A 17,519-nucleotide genomic window follows, 5' to 3' on the forward strand; every position below is an offset into this window, starting at 1 on the left:
TTATAATCTTCCTGGTTATAATATGGAACATGTTAATAGAGTCGGTTGGCCGAAGTAAAGGTGGTGTGTGTATCTATATAGGGGGGTGTATGCAGGTGTGTACAGGATGTCCCAGAAAAATTACCGGGTGAATAAATTTGTCAAAATAGCATATATTTCTAAGACCAATAGTTAATATGAGATCGTGAATGAAGATAATCAACAAATTTGTGATCAGAATAAAAGCGCAGGTTATGATGTCATAGAAACTTTATTGTAAAAAAACAAAACAAAAAACAAAACAATAACAAAAACAGCTAACGACCTTCTTCAACCTCCTACGGCAATCTTTAACTTGTCTTTGCCCTACTAATTAGCTGCTGAGATAATCTCTTATCGTCAGCCTGCTACGCTAATTGCCTAAGTCATTTTTACATGTTTCTCATTTGCAGTTTTGATTTTCTGAGTAATGAACCCATAATTAATCATATTTCCAACCACATTTTTCATTAACTTGTGGAATACATATCTTTTGATATATTCCACAAGTTATTGAAGAATGTGGCTGGACATATGATTAATTATGGGTTTATTAGTCAGAAAATCAAAATTGCAAATGAGAAACATTTTAAAATGACTTAGGCAATTAGCGTAGCAGGCTGACGATATCTATAAAAAAGACGATGCAGAGATATTACCAACCTATATAACTTTTGCTAGTTTTATCCAAAATCCTTGAAAGATTGATCTTTAATACAAGTGTTGAATTTACTAATAATAATACAATTCTTAAAGATAAACAATTTATTATTGGATTAGCCGTTGAAATACATACACCACCTATGGAAGACATGACATTAATCTTCCACACAAGGAGGGTGAATTCCATATGGCGTTGCCTGAATGGGTGGCATTGGGGTGCGTAGATTTTAACTGGACTAACTTAACAAAGACTTACCGCAGTTAGGCACGGGACAGTATGCCCATCGAGTTTCCGGATCTGTAGTATAACACCAAGGGCCATTGGGCTCATCGTCCGGATTACGACAATAGTTGTGTTCGCCAAGACCAGCGTCCGGATAGTTTTCTGGTGTTCTGGTGTGTGCGTGGGGATCTTGGGATGTCCAGGATTGACATTCCTTGCAATCTGTGGTTTGATTAACTGAACCACGATAATCTCCTCCATGTGGTTTAGAGTAACATTCTGACGCTATATGCAAAAACAAAATCCAATAAGAACTTAACTAAATTACTATTAACAGTTTAATTAAAAAAAAAAAAACACAATACAAAACAAAGTGTCAAATTGCATTAGTTACCAATTCCGATTATAAAAAGAACGTAACTAAATTACTTATTTTTGATTATAGATATAAGCAGCGGTAGCTCGTCCCTTCACCGAGTCGAATGCTTAGCAACTTGCAACTTATAGAAAGTAATGCTTTCGTCTCGCCACAAGTAACACCATAGGGCATTAATTTCTCACAACGGGCATTAAATTACCGTGGTGTCTTTACAACACAAACGCATGACGAATTTTGGTGGTTTGCGAGTTAAAACATGTCCATACTATCGACTTGTTACGTAACTGAACTGCTCTAAAATCTTTGAATAAGTGTTGAATTTATTATTAATAATAAAATTCTTAAAGAGAAACAAATTATTATTAGATTAGCTGAGTTCCGTATTTTTGTTGAAATACATACATCCACTATGAAAGACATGACATTAATCTTCCACACAAGCAGGGTGAATTTCACATGGCGTTGCCTGAATGGGTGACATTGGGGTGTGTAGATTTTAACTGGACTAGCTTAACACAAACTTACCGCAGTCATACACGGGACAGTATGCCCATCGTGTTTCCGGATCTGTAGTGTAACACCAAGGGCCATTGGGCTCATCGTCCGGATTACGACAATAGTTGTGTTCGCCAAGACCAGCGTCCGGATAGTTTGCTGGTGTTCTGGTGTGTGCGTGAGGATCTTGGGATGTCCAGGATTGACATTCCTTGCAATCCTTGGTTCGATGAACTGAACCACGATAATCTTGTCCAAGTGCATCAGAGTAACATTCTGACTCTAAATGTAAAAACAAAATTAAGAACTTACTTAAATTACTATTAAGAGTTTAAATAAAAAAGACACAGTACAAAGAAAGTGTCAAATTGCAGAAGTTGCGAATTCTGATAATAAAAAGAACATAACTAAATTACTTTTGTGATTCTAGATAATAAGCGGCGGTAGTGTCCCCTCGCCAGGTCGAATGCTTATAGCAAGTTGCAACTAATAGAAGCAATGCTTTCATCTCGTCGCTAGGTAGCACCATAGGGCATTAATTTCCAAACCATCGCGGTACTAATTTTTGTTATTAAATTCCCGACATTAATATTTTTTCAAATATCAGGTTTACTTCGAATTTGGTAAAAGTAGTGAAATTTGGGTCTTTTAAACTTACAATAACGGCATTTTAGGGTAAATTACGGCAAATAAAAAAAACACGATATTAAACACCGCTAACTTGACAACACACACAAGATGCTCAAATTCTGATCGTACGGTGAAATTCATCTAAAATATTTTTAAATTTTTTAGTCCAAGTATTTCTCATCGAGTTGATATACATATGAATTTCAATATCACATTTTACTAATATATTATCCATTATGTGTAAAAACCATAAAATTTGTAATACTTGATTCAGAGTTGTCTGATAGAAACAACAGTATACGTTCTGTGCATTGACAGTGTTAGTAGTCCATTCATTCAAATCTGGCCATGTTCATATCATGACATCACTGTAGTTTCTAGGTCAAATCTGTCTCGTTCGAAGGAGCTCACCGCTTACAGTTGTTTTTTACGGAATATCAAAGACCAAAGTAGGACTGAAAATAACTGAGAAAACCAAATTAACTTACCTGTTGAGGCGGCAACATGGACTACAGCAAACAGACACAAAATGACGAGCAACTTCATCTTTCTGATTTGGTTGCAAAATCTGGAGCACCAAATAAATTATTTTATATGCAGCTCCTATTAAACGATGTTTCTCCACTCGAGTCAGGTAGAGAAATGATGGATATGATGTTTGTAGACGTAGGTCTAAAAGTAGGCCAACCAACCAATCTACATCAGCTTGTCTCGTGGTTCGAAATTCGTTAACTTTTAAATTACATTTTAGAAAAGGTAAGCCTCAAAGTACCAGTCAGTCTACACCAACTTACCACGTGTCTCAAACTTCATTAACTTTAAAATTATATTTTATAATAAGAACATTCAAACTGGTTATTTATCAAAGCCTAACCATTGTTTTAAACATATTTTACATTTCGTCATGTTTGCAGATGTTATCCAGCACGAATATTTTCTGCAACACTGCATGTCAAAAGTATGTCATAAAGCAAAAGTTAAACTAAATTTTTGAAATTGTAAGTTTTAAGGTACCAGCCAGTCTACACCAGTTTTTCACGTGCCTCAAAATTCGTTAACTTTGAAATCACATTTTGGAATTAGAACATTATTTTACATATTTAACAGGATTGCAGGTTTAATAACCAGCACGAATATTTTTTGCAACACTGCATGTAAAAAGTAGGTCATAAGCCAAGCGAATGTAGGGCAAATGTGGCGTACCACACCTCAACCAATAACTAAGAACAAAACCAACTTGTTTCAATTGCTGACGAAAATATGTCCAGGTTCAAGTTCCTTGGTTCTTATATCACACCAGAGGAAGACATTGACACAGAGATTAAGATCACGTTGGGAATAACGAAAAGAGCAACAACAGACCTTGTGGAAGTATCAGCGCTCGAAATAAGGCGCGTCCGTGTGTCGCATACCCGTGGAAGTAGGTCCGGTCCCGCAAATTTCCTACGTTACGGGTCCGCGTGACCCGTAAAAATTGAACCAAGCAAAGAGTAGAAAATCCTAGTTTTGTTGTTTCACTGGAAATCCCTGAGTACACTTTCATTTTAGTTTCCCATCAAGTTTTCAAGCCGCTTTTTCAATTTTCTACAATCTAGACATATCGTGATCGCCGTAGCTGTTGGACGCCGTAGCTGTTGGACGCCGTAGCTGTTGGTCTCTCTGTTGGACCCTTGTTTTTTGTTGAAATCAATTTACTTGGGAGAATGGGCAAGAAAAACTGCCACTGTAAAACATGCACATCAGCCCCATGCATCTGTGCATGAGTAGTGTGAATGTGATACATTCAGAGGTAAGTGTTTGGTTTAAATATTGTTTGATGTGGTTAAGATTATACTCACACTGTACTTGTCACGGCTGCATACGCTGACTACTGCACAGCTTGCATCATTTAGCATGTACAACACACAACTGTGTGTTCATATAATACTATATCACATCAAACAATATTTAAACCAAACACTTACCTCTGAATGTATCAATTAGGTCTGGCATTTCCCACTTTTCGAGCAAGTCAATCACATAGTCATCCGCCATGATGATGAATCTGACCCTGATTTCAAGGAAGGAAACCCCTCTTTTGCAAAATTCGATCTTTTTAAACACATTGTTTAAAAGTTCGTTTTTTTGGTATTACTCATGAATTAAACACACACTGTTTAAAATTCAAGGACTGTCTTTTAAACAATGTTGTTCAAAGTTTGAACAACATCGTTTTAAACAGCGACATTTTAAACAGTGTTTTTGCTGTGTATAATTATATCCACCTCGTGCCGATTGATACCAGCCAAACATATCACCCAAGCTGTTTTAGGTTAAAGACCACTAATTATGTATTACACGGGTTTCAATGGGAAAATGTCTAATTTCGGGTGGAATTTTCTCATATTCAGAACTCTCACAGTTCAATGCCACTAATATCAGGTGACACTATATGATTTAGATGCCAAATGATCAAACATTCAACATAGGTTGACCTGAGACTTTTCTTGTTTTAACGCACTGAACCGTAAACACCTTAAAATGACAGTGCGCCCTCGAAGCTGATAGTTACAATATGATAGGGTCAATGTTTACTAAAAACCGAAGCCGTGCGTATGAATTTTGGTACTATTACAACAAAAATGTCATATAATGAGAGAAAATGTACCATTTTGAAGCATCAAACTCTAAAAGGTACTTTGTTGGCTATATAACTTGATCAATTTCAGCGATTTTAATGCAGTCTTTTCGAATGCCATGAAAACAAATAGTTCCTTGTCGTATTTCAATGTATCGCCCAGGCCTATTAGTGGTCTTTAACCTATATAAGCACAAACCACTATTGATCTATGATTATGTAATATCATGTCTTATGAGATGCCCTATGTTGATCCCTTTTGAATATCATCTTGATCACTCCATTATTATGCCTTCTGTGTAATCATTCGGATCTATGAGCGTGTTTATAGTGATTGTGCGGTATTTAGCTGGACTGCCGCGCGGTCTATATTTGTTTATGTTTTACTAACCATTGCAAATCTGGACTGCGCGGTAGTTTGGCTGAATGACGGATGGATTGTCTCACTGTAAACACGCTCATTCAGCAATCTAATCCAGGGTCCCTCGTCCTCATAATGACCTGATTATCATCTTGTTTACTATACATACAATGTACCTGTAGAGGTTGTGTGTGGTATTAGTGAGTGGCTCCAAACAAAACGAACGGTTGGTTTGCAATCATGCTTTTTTTTAATACAGTTGGGTAGTCCGCCATATTTACGGTATGATATGTAATATGCACAACCTCTATTGTATATTAACATCGATATCTTAAGATTGTGTGATTACTTCCTATCCATATGTATCAGCTCATGAATAATCTTCTTTAATGTTGTACTCTGAAGATCCGCTTGAGAACAGATATTTCATTAATTAATTGATGTCTTTATGTTATTTTCATTATTTTCCATTTTTAGCGAGATGCTCACTCGCTTGATCCAAATTAAATTTTGTTTGTTTTAATTCGGACATTTTGGCAAATTAATTTGCTTCTTTTTTGTTAAGTAATATATTAAGTCTATTTGTTTTGTATACTTGTTATGTCCGACTCCATATCTAACTCTATTTTCCAACCCTTTGCCTTTGACAGCTCTCTGCACCCATTTGATAAGATTCTTGATAACACCGATGTCACAAACACCAAAGATATCCCATGCCAGTACTACACCAATGAACATATAAACGCTCATGATCCCCCCATCAACACATGCAATCTGTCTTTGTTTCACCATAATGCATGCAGCCTCAACAAACATTCCAACGACATTGTTAATTACCTGTCCTCCTTGGACGATCACTTTAACATATATGGTTTTTCTGAAACTTGGTTTAATTCTGAAGACGAGGCTGAATTGATTGATATTGAAAATTACTCAAGGGAGAATTGTGTTCGATCAAGCCGTCGTGGAGGTGGTGTCTCTCTTTTTATTAATGATGATATAAATTATTGCCTTAGACCCGACCTTTCCCTTGACTGTGCAGACTGCGATTCTCTCTTTATAGAGGTGTCCCGAAATTCCACAAAAACCATCATCGGTATCATTTATAAACCTGAATACGTTGTACACAGTGACTTCTTAGATCAACTGAGCAATACCCTGAACATCATTTCCAATGAAAAAAAAATTGTCTATGCACGGATCTTTAACTTCATTGAGCATCATAACATTCTAACTCCCCATCAGTTTGGCTTTAGGCCTAAGAGATCCACATACATGGCTATTAACGAACTTTATTGTAAAATAACGGACAACCTGGACAACAAACTTCACACAATTGGCATATTCCTAGATCTTAGCAAGGCCTTTGACACCATAAACCATGACATTCTTCTTGACAAACTCAATAAATATGGTATCAGAGGTCTTGCTAATGATTGGGTTAAGAGCTACCTATCTGGAAGACAACAACAGGTTTCCTTTAATAATGCCCTTTCTACTCCTGCAGATATCAATTGCGGAGTTCCTCAAGGATCGATTCTAGGACCGTTATTATTTCTTTTATATATTAATGATCTCCCACTTTGTTCTAAAGAACCCCATTTTATTTTGTTTGCCGATGACACGAATATCCTTTTCTCACATCAAAACCCTAAGACACTAGAAATAATAGTTAATAATGAACTTAATCATATTTCAAATTGGTTTAAACTAAATAAATTATCATTAAACATTAAAAAACTAATTATATTATTTTCAAAAATAAACATAATAACAAACCTGATATTGAAATTGATATTAAAATTAATAATACACCCATCCAAAAGTTCAGACCACCAAATTCCTTGGAATACTCATTGATCATAATTTGTCATGGACCTCTCACACTAAACATGTTTCTAAAATTATTTCTAAATACAATGGAGTTATTAGAAAGGTCAGACCCTTCTTGCCTCAAGAGTCTCTTCTAACTCTGTACAATTCCCTTGTATTGCCATATTTGTCATATGGTGCAATGATTTGGGCTGATCCCAATAATTCCAATATTGAACCACTCTTTCGATTGCAGAAAAGGGTAATTCGCACATGTACTAATTCTATTTGGCTAGCCCACACAGACCCACTCTTCGCATCCTTAAAAACCCTTAAAATTCATGATATTTATAAAATCCAACTTTCTTCATTTATGTTTCAATTTCACCATGACCTTTTACCTACTGACCTCATTGAAAACAATTTTTTAAAGTTCAAACACTGTCCCACCATTATGACACTAGACACGCTCACGACCCATTTATTGAACCGTCCAATACTGTTCTGGCAAGCAATACATCCTGTTCACAAGGTCCGTTGGTTTGGAACAGTCTTACTTCAAACATAAAAATTCCCGTTCTTTAGCCTCATTTAAATATTGTTTAAAAAAAACCCTCATCGGTTGTTATAGCCATGCTACTACCCCGTAATGTGTGCTCCTAATCATTCAGCTGTCCCTATTCTGATCCTATTATAGTTACGCTCAATTATCCCTATTCCTTCTTCTTTCTTCTTCTTCCCTTCTTTGCTTTCTATAATCTAGTCGGATAACTTGTATTGTATTGTTTTGTTTTGTCCCCTATACCGTCACCAGTTTATACACATGATAAATTATATTTGATTAATTATTGAGGTCCCTGCAGCTCCACGCTATGCGTTTAGCAGGGTCCTCGTCAGTCAATATTATTTTAGCCACATTAATTATTATATAAGATAAATTATCTGATTTGTAAATTGCCTATATCCACATATAAACATATAAACATATTATTATATATTGTATATTAACGTCATGAACAGTAATATTATATATTACATAGATTATGTATTCAAGTTATATTAACCATCACAAATTATTATCAATATATCTTTTTGTTAATATTATTGCAATTTACTCTTATTATTAATTGTTATTATATTTATTAAACTATATCTACTGTACTCAATGTTATTATTATATATGCTATGCTATGTATGATATTGATTGATAAAATAAATTTGAACTTTGAACTTTTGAACAAAAGTGCTCCAATCTCGGGTAAAATGCCATGAGTGTAAATATTGACATTTGCAATACATGTTTTAACAAGAAAATTTCTGGAAAACAGCATGACGAGTAAAATATCAATGGTTTTCGGACACCCTGTATGATGACTGTTTCGCTGTTTTTGCTTCAACCTAGGACTATATCTGGAGATTCATATCTGCAGCATGTCCTAGCACGATCAGATCAGATTAAGATTGATTTAGGATTAGTGTTCCGATTTAAGCTTGCTGATTAGTGTTAGAATTGTGGATTAGGGTCAGGTTCGCATTAGGAATAGGGTGTTTTATAGGGCTAGGCTCGTGGATAGGGATAGAGATACGGCTAGGTTCGAGGATTAGATATGGGTTTAAAATAGAGTTATAGATCAAGTTAGGGTTTCGGCTTGAGTCAGGATAGAGTGAGGCCATACATGATGCTGTAGAGGCCCATAGACTACGTGTGCACAAAGACTAGGTTTTACACGCGACTATAGGCCTTACATGCGCCTTAAAGCTTAAGCAAAATGCCTAGCCTAGGCCCTATACTGTATTTACACGTATAGGCCTATGTACGATATTTAGGGCAAGGAAATCACCAACAAAATGTGCACGTGGTTCTAATTAACAAAGTGGCATATCTATATGATCATCAACATTGATTTTTCATCATCATTAAGCTTTCTATAATGTATACGCAGGCAAGCGAAGGTTGTTGAATTTAGAAGCCCTGAAATCACAGAAACCAGCCGTAAACCCAATACTAATGCAACAACCCCCCCCCCCCCCCCAACCCGTTACTACCTCAACGGGTTCTAAAAACATACCTTAGTAGTCGAAGAAGATGCACGTTTTCTTGCCAGGGCAAATACAGTTAAATATTGAGAAATGTAAGCAAAAAATAGCTAGAAAAGTCTCCATGATGAATATCAGATGCATAGAATTCAGTGTTACTATTACAACAAAAATGTCATATAATGAGAGAAAATGTACCATTTTGAAGCATCAAACTCTAAAAGGTACTTTGTTGGCTATATAACTCAATTTCAGCGATTTTAATGCAGTCTTTTCGAATGCCATGAAAACAAATAGTTCCTTGTCGTATTTCAATGTATCGCCCAGGCCTATTAGTGGTCTTTAACCTTTAATCCACTGTGACGTTCTTTACCATGTTATGTTTCAATTTCCGGTGTCAGGTCTTTCACTTTTCGTACGTATTTGTCATTTGTGTATTTTTCTTTCATTTATTAAATTATGTTCCTGATATCCAATCTATCACATTGACGGTTTATCTTCAAGTAAGATGTTGTGATATACGAGCATATGATGATTTAAGCACTATCCAGCAATTCTTGCGGTTAGCATAGCTGTGTGAGTGAACATGACACCACTGCCCGCCCACTGCATACACGTGCATGGTTAAATTTGAATTTGGACAGATATATTTACAATAAAAACATCTTCAAAAAGCTGGTCGATTTCACATTTTATGTTATCTACAGAAGGTGTGAATTATCCTTCATGCATACATCACTTTAGATCTGAAATCGACCAAGTAATAATGACACACACACAATTCTAAAACAACATCTTTTGCACAGAATTCAATGGGATTTGAAAAGTAAAGTGGCAGTTGAAACTCTAGTGATCACACTTTTACAGTGCATGATGGGGCTTCCTTAAATCATCCTCTGATATACGAGTATATCATTCCCTTGTCTTATAATTATATTTTTATAATTATTTAAGGTCTTGTCAATAACCGTGGTTGTGAAAAGACAAGATATATACTCAACTTCAGTGTAAATAGAAGTGTAATTTGGAACTCACATATGAACTTAAATCCAAGAAATTATTTCTTGTTAAAGGAAGTCGAGTTTTACTAATTTATGGAGTTTTATTTTGCCATCAAAGGCAGCAAAGGCTTTGTAAGTTATACATCATGGTAAAATATTCTTCTCATATGAAGGTACTAGAACATTTGATTGCAACTATTTAATTTTTTAAGTCAAACATATCTAGGGATTAACAGCTGAACTCTAGGAGATAACGCTGACGAAACCTGGACCAGGCACAAGTGACCTGGTGAAGGGTGCCGCCGTATTTAGCTTGTCGGGGTATTTTTAGTGTTGCCAACAATCGGGCTTATTACCCTGATCGGAACCGACTGTAACGATGTCATCTGCCCCGCCATTACCAGATGAGCCTCGAGGAGAGCGATTTTTTTTGTCCTGCATGGAAATGAACCAAGGATGAGGGAGATATTTCTAGTGCAACAAAGTTTGCAACAAATCTGTCAATAAAGTGGATCAGTGCAAAAAGAAGCCTGTTTCCTGGAGAAAGTGAGTGATTGGCGAAAGCAGCACCATTCTTGAATATTGCCATCTGTGCAAGGATTTTATACACAAAGGATAAATTAATTAAAGTTTTCATGACCAAATTTTGGCAAGAAACCCACATATAGACGTCAACATGGAGGTGATGAGGGGGTGGGGGTCCATATCAAAATATTGGGTTTGGGTTTATCCCCCCCCCCCCGATCTACGCCTATGCAAACCCAACGCTTCTTTGAAACATCCCTCGTATACTGGCTCCGTTATCATTATGGTATTTCATAATAATAATTCAATATAACTGAATGTGACACATAATATCTACTCTAGGTCTACAATTATTACAAAGTCTATGTAGTGCGACCAGGGATTATGCGAAGTGAATACGTTTTAGTCTAAATCGCATTAAAGCATAATGTACGATTTCATTCTTATTTCGTTCTTCATGATCATCAGGAAATTTGAAACCGAAATAAGGAAAAACGAAATAAACCCTATAATGCTACAATTATCAGACGGGGCACTTGTATTCAGAGTTGTATATCACCGCATAACCGAAGCAAGTATTTACTTTGTGTAAAATGGGCAAAAAGCAAGTAGTTGTTTTTCTACAATAAGCAAGTACTTTACTAACTTTTACACCCAAAACAAACCCAGTCAATGTACGGATCGAGTAGGGAACAACCCAAAACTTTGATGAAATCCTATAAACGAAAGTCCTTTTCTTAGGAGGGAGGGGGTTAAAAAGTGCGATTACGTTAGTAAAAAAAAGTAGTTTAACATAGGCCGAAGTTGATTTTTGTTAAGCATTTAAAACATAATTTTCAAATTTTAGTATATCTGAAGTACGATATTGACATTCCACAGTGGTTGCTTCAAAATTATTTCAAATCAAATCAAAATTAGTATTTGAAATATATGTCTGCAAGATATACTGCATTACATTAAAACTTACCATGCTTTGACTGAAACAGCACACAGATCAAACAGAAAGAAATATAAATATATCTAAACAAAAGAGAAAAGTTTCCGAAGTTCTGAAGTTCAAGGTCGAAAATATTCCTAACGTAATATATTTAATCTATTTTGCACTCAACAAAAATGCTAACGGCCCCAGATATACACTGCTGTCCAGTTACTTCATTGGTTACCCTAGGGTACCCACACGTTTACTCTAGAGTATACACATCGGAATCGCATCTATAGTACACACATTGATACGGGATTGGTACTGCACTGGTGAGAGGGTGTCCCTGAAAGAACTGTATCGTCTGAAACTCAATTATTTGGGTATTTTATCGCCACAAATGATTTAAACATAACTAAATAACTGGTGTGGATGATCAAAACCGTTCGTGATATATAGGAATTCTACGAAACCAAACAATTCAGTTTCCGATTATAGTTCTTTCAGGGACACCATGTAGTCTAGAGTAGTCACAAAGTAGCTGCGCAGAAGTGTACCTCTTCTTCAGCAATAGGGATCTGGTAGTGTGTCTGTTTTATCTTGTATTTCCCATTATATGCTTTAAAACGTCAGAATAAAAAAGGCATCTGAACAAAAAACCTGAGATATGGAATAAACAGTGAAAACAAAGTATTGAAACGCTATGCAATTATTCGTATGAAAAACTAAAACAAAACAAAGCACACATAATCTCAATCACGTCCGGATACTTATACACGAACTCACAAATCAAATGCAATATTAAATCAGAAAAAAAGCGACTGTATAGTGAATTCTGTACTCTAGCAAACTATTTCTACATCACATAACAGTTGATTGGCCGTATAACCTGCTTATCGCAAACTGTGTGTTATTTCCGGCGTCACCCAGGTTGCTGACCTGAATTGGGACAATAAAGACATTACTTTCACGTGAAATGAAATAACCTGTAGAGAGACAGGATGTAATCACATTGTATCTTTGTTCGGAAAAATCGTAATCGCAGTAGATATGAAAAGCTGGATTTTAGATACATTGTCTGTCACATTTTGACAACAAGCAATATTTCCCTTCGGTATAACATGAATAGCAGAATAGGATCATAATATTCAAAACTTAAATCATGGATCAACCGATGACAACAAGCGATATTTGAACCGATAGGATCGATGCATCAATAGTGAAGATTTTGTTTATCAAAAGGGGATGTCATCATCATCATCATCATCATCATCATCATCATCATCATCATCATCATCATCATCATCATCATCATGTGTCGGTTGCGGAGAAGGCGACTACAAGTTTCTTCCAACTTCGGCGATCCTGGGCTAGAGATATTATTTGATCTGGTTGGAACATACATTCCTGGGTAAGATGTAGCACTTGAACCAATCTGTGTGCCTCCCATGCCCCTCAACACAACCAATGCAATGATGCCTATATATGACACTTACAATAAAAGTGCACACAGAGTAAAACACAATTCTCATACTAAACTGAAATCATAATATTGAGCTGGTGAATCAGCATGTATACATGTATTTGACCTCCCGCCATCGTCATTTCATAAAGATACTCCAGATAAAGAACATCGACATAAATAAACGTAGCTAACCCTTAAAAAAAAAAGAAAAAAAGACCAACGCAGGAATGAAACTCTTTTGCACTAGGGGAAAATACTGTTTTCTTTGTCACTTTAACAGTTCGGGTAAAATTAGGTGACGATAAAAGACGGTGTCAATATGCATTTTAACAAGATAATTGATATCGACTTGCCTTTTTTGCTTCTACATATTAATATTCAGCAATGCGCTCATCATTTGACGGTTGTGGTGTTTTTTACCAGAGGCGGTTCTAACTCCATATAGATTTCAGTTTCTTTTTTAAATATTTCGAGTGTCATTTGATTGTTCTGATTAGTGACATTATGAGTAGTGACTTCAACTTGATGAATCACATTGCGTTTTATTCAAACAAAATGAGAAATATTGTACCATGTTACTTACAAATGTGCATTCTAACAACGCAACGGTATGAAAGCTCAGAGACAAATAAAGAAGGAAAAGTTGAACTGTTTTAGATTAAACAGACATCATGTGACCAGTCCTTTGCCGGAATTTGATTTTTATTTCCAAATCCAGTTTAAAATTACTTTTTTATCTCTTCCACCGACACGTATAAAAACTTAATAGATAATAATACATTTCTTGGGTATGTACGAACGGGGTTCATTCATAGGATTTCGGGCATGATCGTTGATTTATGCCCTCGGCTCACGCCTCGGGCATAAACAGCGATCATGCCCTCAATCCTATAAATGAACCCCTAATTATTTTTCCATTCAATATGATATGCATCATTCCATTTTGTGCAATGAGTTGGTGTAAAACCACGTTACTGCGTTTGAATTCTTTTGTTCATATTATTTGTTTGATCAATCATATTCAATTTAATTATGATTTCTTTAACACATGTTCAAATCAAATGTGTTTGAAGTTTATTTTGAATCATATTGTGCAAGGTATTGTTTATGTTTACCAGAACGGGATTCCTAATTACAGTGTGAATGCCCTTGTTTCAATTGGTCTACGAAATTGTTTGCATTTTTCCTCCTTTGCACTAAATTTGGACGTTACGGCTTGCATGCATTTTCCAAGATTTCAACTTATTTTCTATATGATTTACCTCATTATGTTTTGTGCAATGAATTTGAGTAAATCAGTTCACCATGTTCTATACAAGTGGTTTTACAGTGTATTGATCATCAGTTTATACCACTTAACATTTCAAATTTGTCTACTTTTGAGAGTGCCATAATTTATGAGATTTTGATAAACTTGTTTGTTGCGTACTTTGCCCAGTAGCATGTATTCATTATTCGATGTGATAACGCATTATTTTGTTGATCGTGATTTTTGTAAACATAGCCCTGCTCTATTATCGGCACTCGATAATATACCAGTATCTGCATCAGCCATCTATATACATCGATAATTTCAAGATATATTTGTCAATTCGTTTTATATATTGCTATTTAGTTGTTTTCATCGATGGTTATGGTCAACCAGTTAAACGATTTTGCTTCATTTATATTTTCATAAAATGTTGGTATATTTAGTTTAAAATCATCTGAATTACTGTCTCAGGTGCAAGACAATTTTTTACTGTGTTGATTTGCTCAGTTCCTTTAAATTGATTGCTTAGACTTGTTTTTTAAAATTTTCATTTTGGTCGAGAGACCAGGTGCTGCAAAAAAAAAAAAATAAATTGCAGGTATATTGTTTGTTTGTGTAAATTTGTCTTATTATTTTTCTTACTAGTTAGCTTAAATTTCTTTCAAATGCTGAATGCACACATCTGTATTATTTGTTCCAAACATGTTAATGAAATTGATAACAACTATAATTACTGCATTGTATGTCATGGTTATGCTCACAATGATTGCATCCTTGTAAACAGGAATGAAATATCTTCAAATCTTTGGAGTTGTTCTGAATGTACCACAAGAATAGTTAATTTTCCTTTTAATCATTATACTGATGATGATGATTTCACTGATGCTATTGAAGGATCAGATGCAGACTTTCATGTTAATGCTGATAATATTCATTGTTATGATCACTTGTGTTTTAGTCCTCTAAGAGACGATGATGATCTCAATTCAAATGAAAGCGAGCAAAACACAAACTGTAACAGCACTTATTTCACCTATGATAGCTTTAACAGTCATGTTAACAACTCGAGCTCAATCAGTGAAGGTACATCTGGTCTTTCAATTTTCCATCTTAATATAGACAGTATGAACAAGCATTTTGATGAATTGAAGTTATTGTTGCAATCCATCAACCAACAGTTCTCGGTCATTGCCGTCACCGAAACTTACTTTAAATGTACACCACCTGATTATTTTCAGCTACCAGGTTACCAATTTGTGTATAAAAACAGAGTAGATAGACCGAAAGGTGGTGTTGGCATTTTTGTTCACAATGACATAAATTTCAAAATTAGATCTGACTTAACTGAAATAACATCTCAAACATTTGAATCAGTGTTTGTCGAAATTGAAAGAGAAAATTGCAAGAATATTATTGTAGGAGCTATCTACAGACCTCCGGGAAATGATAACCCCATTGCCCATTTCAACTCTGAGTTTGATTATACTTTGAATAAAATTTCGAATGAGAATAAAATCAGCTACTTACTCGGTGATTATAACATAGACCTGCTGAAGGAAGAGATTCATAGACCAATAGGCGATTTTCTGAACATGGTATATTCTTATACATTTCATCCAATAATTAATAAGCCAACCAGAATCACCAAAACTTCTGCTACTATTATTGACAACATAATTACGAATAACAACACTCAGTATCATTCTGGTATATTTGTAGCAGATATCAGTGAATGATCATCTTCCAATCTTTGCCAGGACTAATATTGATTTAAATAGTAAAAAAAAAAATCTATGCAAAGAAAATAAAAGTAACTATAAAAGGCATTATTTACAGATGATAACATAAACTTACTAAACAACAGACTTTCTTCAGTCAACTGGGATGAATTCTTAAATTGTCAATCACCAAATGATGCTAACGCAATGTATAAAAAATTCATGGATAAATTTAGTGTTTTATATGATGAGTGTATTCCCACCAAGAAATTAAAAAATAGGAGGAAAAATGAGCCGATTTCGCCATGGATAACTAAATGTATTCTGAATTCAATTAATCATAAAAATAAATTATACAAATCGTTTCTGAAACACCGAACGGCCGATAAACAAGATCGATATAAACTTTATAGAAACAAATTAAATTCAGTGCTAAGGAAAGCTAAGAAAAATTATTTCACTCATAAATTAGAAAATTACAAGCATGATATGAGAAATACTTGGAAAACTTTAAAAAATATTTTGAATAAGAATAAAGTTTTAAAACAGTCTAATAAATTTCGGGACAAAAATAAAGTTTACACTAATTCAAAGGTTATTGCTAATGGCTTTACCGAGTTCTTTGTAAACATTGGTCCAAATCTAGGTCAATCAATTGACAGTATTCCTGGCATTGACTATTCACATTTTCTTTCAAAGAGTAAGATTGCGAACAACAACAGCGTCCTATTTACACCCATCACTGAACATGAAATTCTCAAAATAATCAATAAACTTGATTCAAATAAAAGTCCAGGCCAGGATGGTCTTGGTTCATTCATCATCAAAAAGGTAGCTCCTGGAATAGTGCATCCACTTGTAACCATTTTCAATGTATCCATTTCCACTGACAGAGTACCAGACAGTCTGAAAATAGCAAAGGTCATTCCCCTGTATAAGAAGGATGATTGTGATTTGTTTTCAAATTATCGTCCTGTTTCTGTTTTACCCATTCTATCAAAAATTCTTGAACGTCTTGTATTCAACAGATCTGTATCATATTTAGATACACATAGCATTTTCTATAAGCGCCAATATGGTTTTAGAAAGAACCACAGTACATATATATCAGTGATAGATTTGGTGAATACAATTACGGACGCAGTAAATGAAAACAAATTTACTGCTGGTATCTTCCTGGATTTATCGAAAGCGTTCGATACAATTGATCACTCAATACTTCTTAGTAAACTATACCATTATGGCTTTAGAGGTGTATGTCATGACTGGTTCAAAGACTATCTGTGTAACAGAAAACAGTTTGTTTTTACAACTTACAATGGTGTTTCATCAGAGAGCAAAAATATCACTTGTGGCGTGCCTCAGGGGTCAATATTGAGGCCACTGCTCTTTATTCTTTATGTT

The 17,519-nt window shown here is 35.0% G+C and overlaps 1 protein-coding gene across 1 annotated transcript; it reads right to left on the reverse strand.

The window, feature by feature from the left end:
- Nucleotides 1-488: 488 nt before the first annotated feature.
- Nucleotides 489-2,954, reverse strand: LOC140157742 (plasminogen-like). The gene is made up of 4 exons (XM_072180990.1): nucleotides 2,897-2,954; nucleotides 1,809-2,060; nucleotides 938-1,189; nucleotides 489-544 (listed from the first exon to the last, which is right to left on the reverse strand). Exons 1-4 carry the CDS (start codon nucleotides 2,952-2,954, stop codon nucleotides 489-491), a joined length of 618 nt encoding a protein of 205 aa, XP_072037091.1.
- Between the last annotated feature and the right edge of the window lie 14,565 nt (nucleotides 2,955-17,519).

Source organism: Amphiura filiformis, chromosome 7 (genome assembly GCF_039555335.1).
Source record: "Amphiura filiformis chromosome 7, Afil_fr2py, whole genome shotgun sequence".
Lineage (NCBI taxonomy): Eukaryota > Metazoa > Echinodermata > Ophiuroidea > Amphilepidida > Amphiuridae > Amphiura > Amphiura filiformis.

Bases quoted from the DNA above. Each gene is read 5' to 3' on its own strand.
- LOC140157742 (XM_072180990.1), bottom strand. From the start codon at position 2,954: ATGAAGTTGCTCGTCATTTTGTGTCTGTTTGCTGTAGTCCATGTTGCC. The intron at 1,190-1,808 runs GTAAGTTTGTGT...TTTTGCATATAG, and splicing joins CTGTCCCGTGTATGACTGCG to CGTCAGAATGTTACTCTAAA. The intron at 545-937 runs GTAAGTCTTTGT...TCATATGTCCAG, and splicing joins CTGTCCCGTGCCTAACTGCG to CCACATTCTTCAATAACTTG.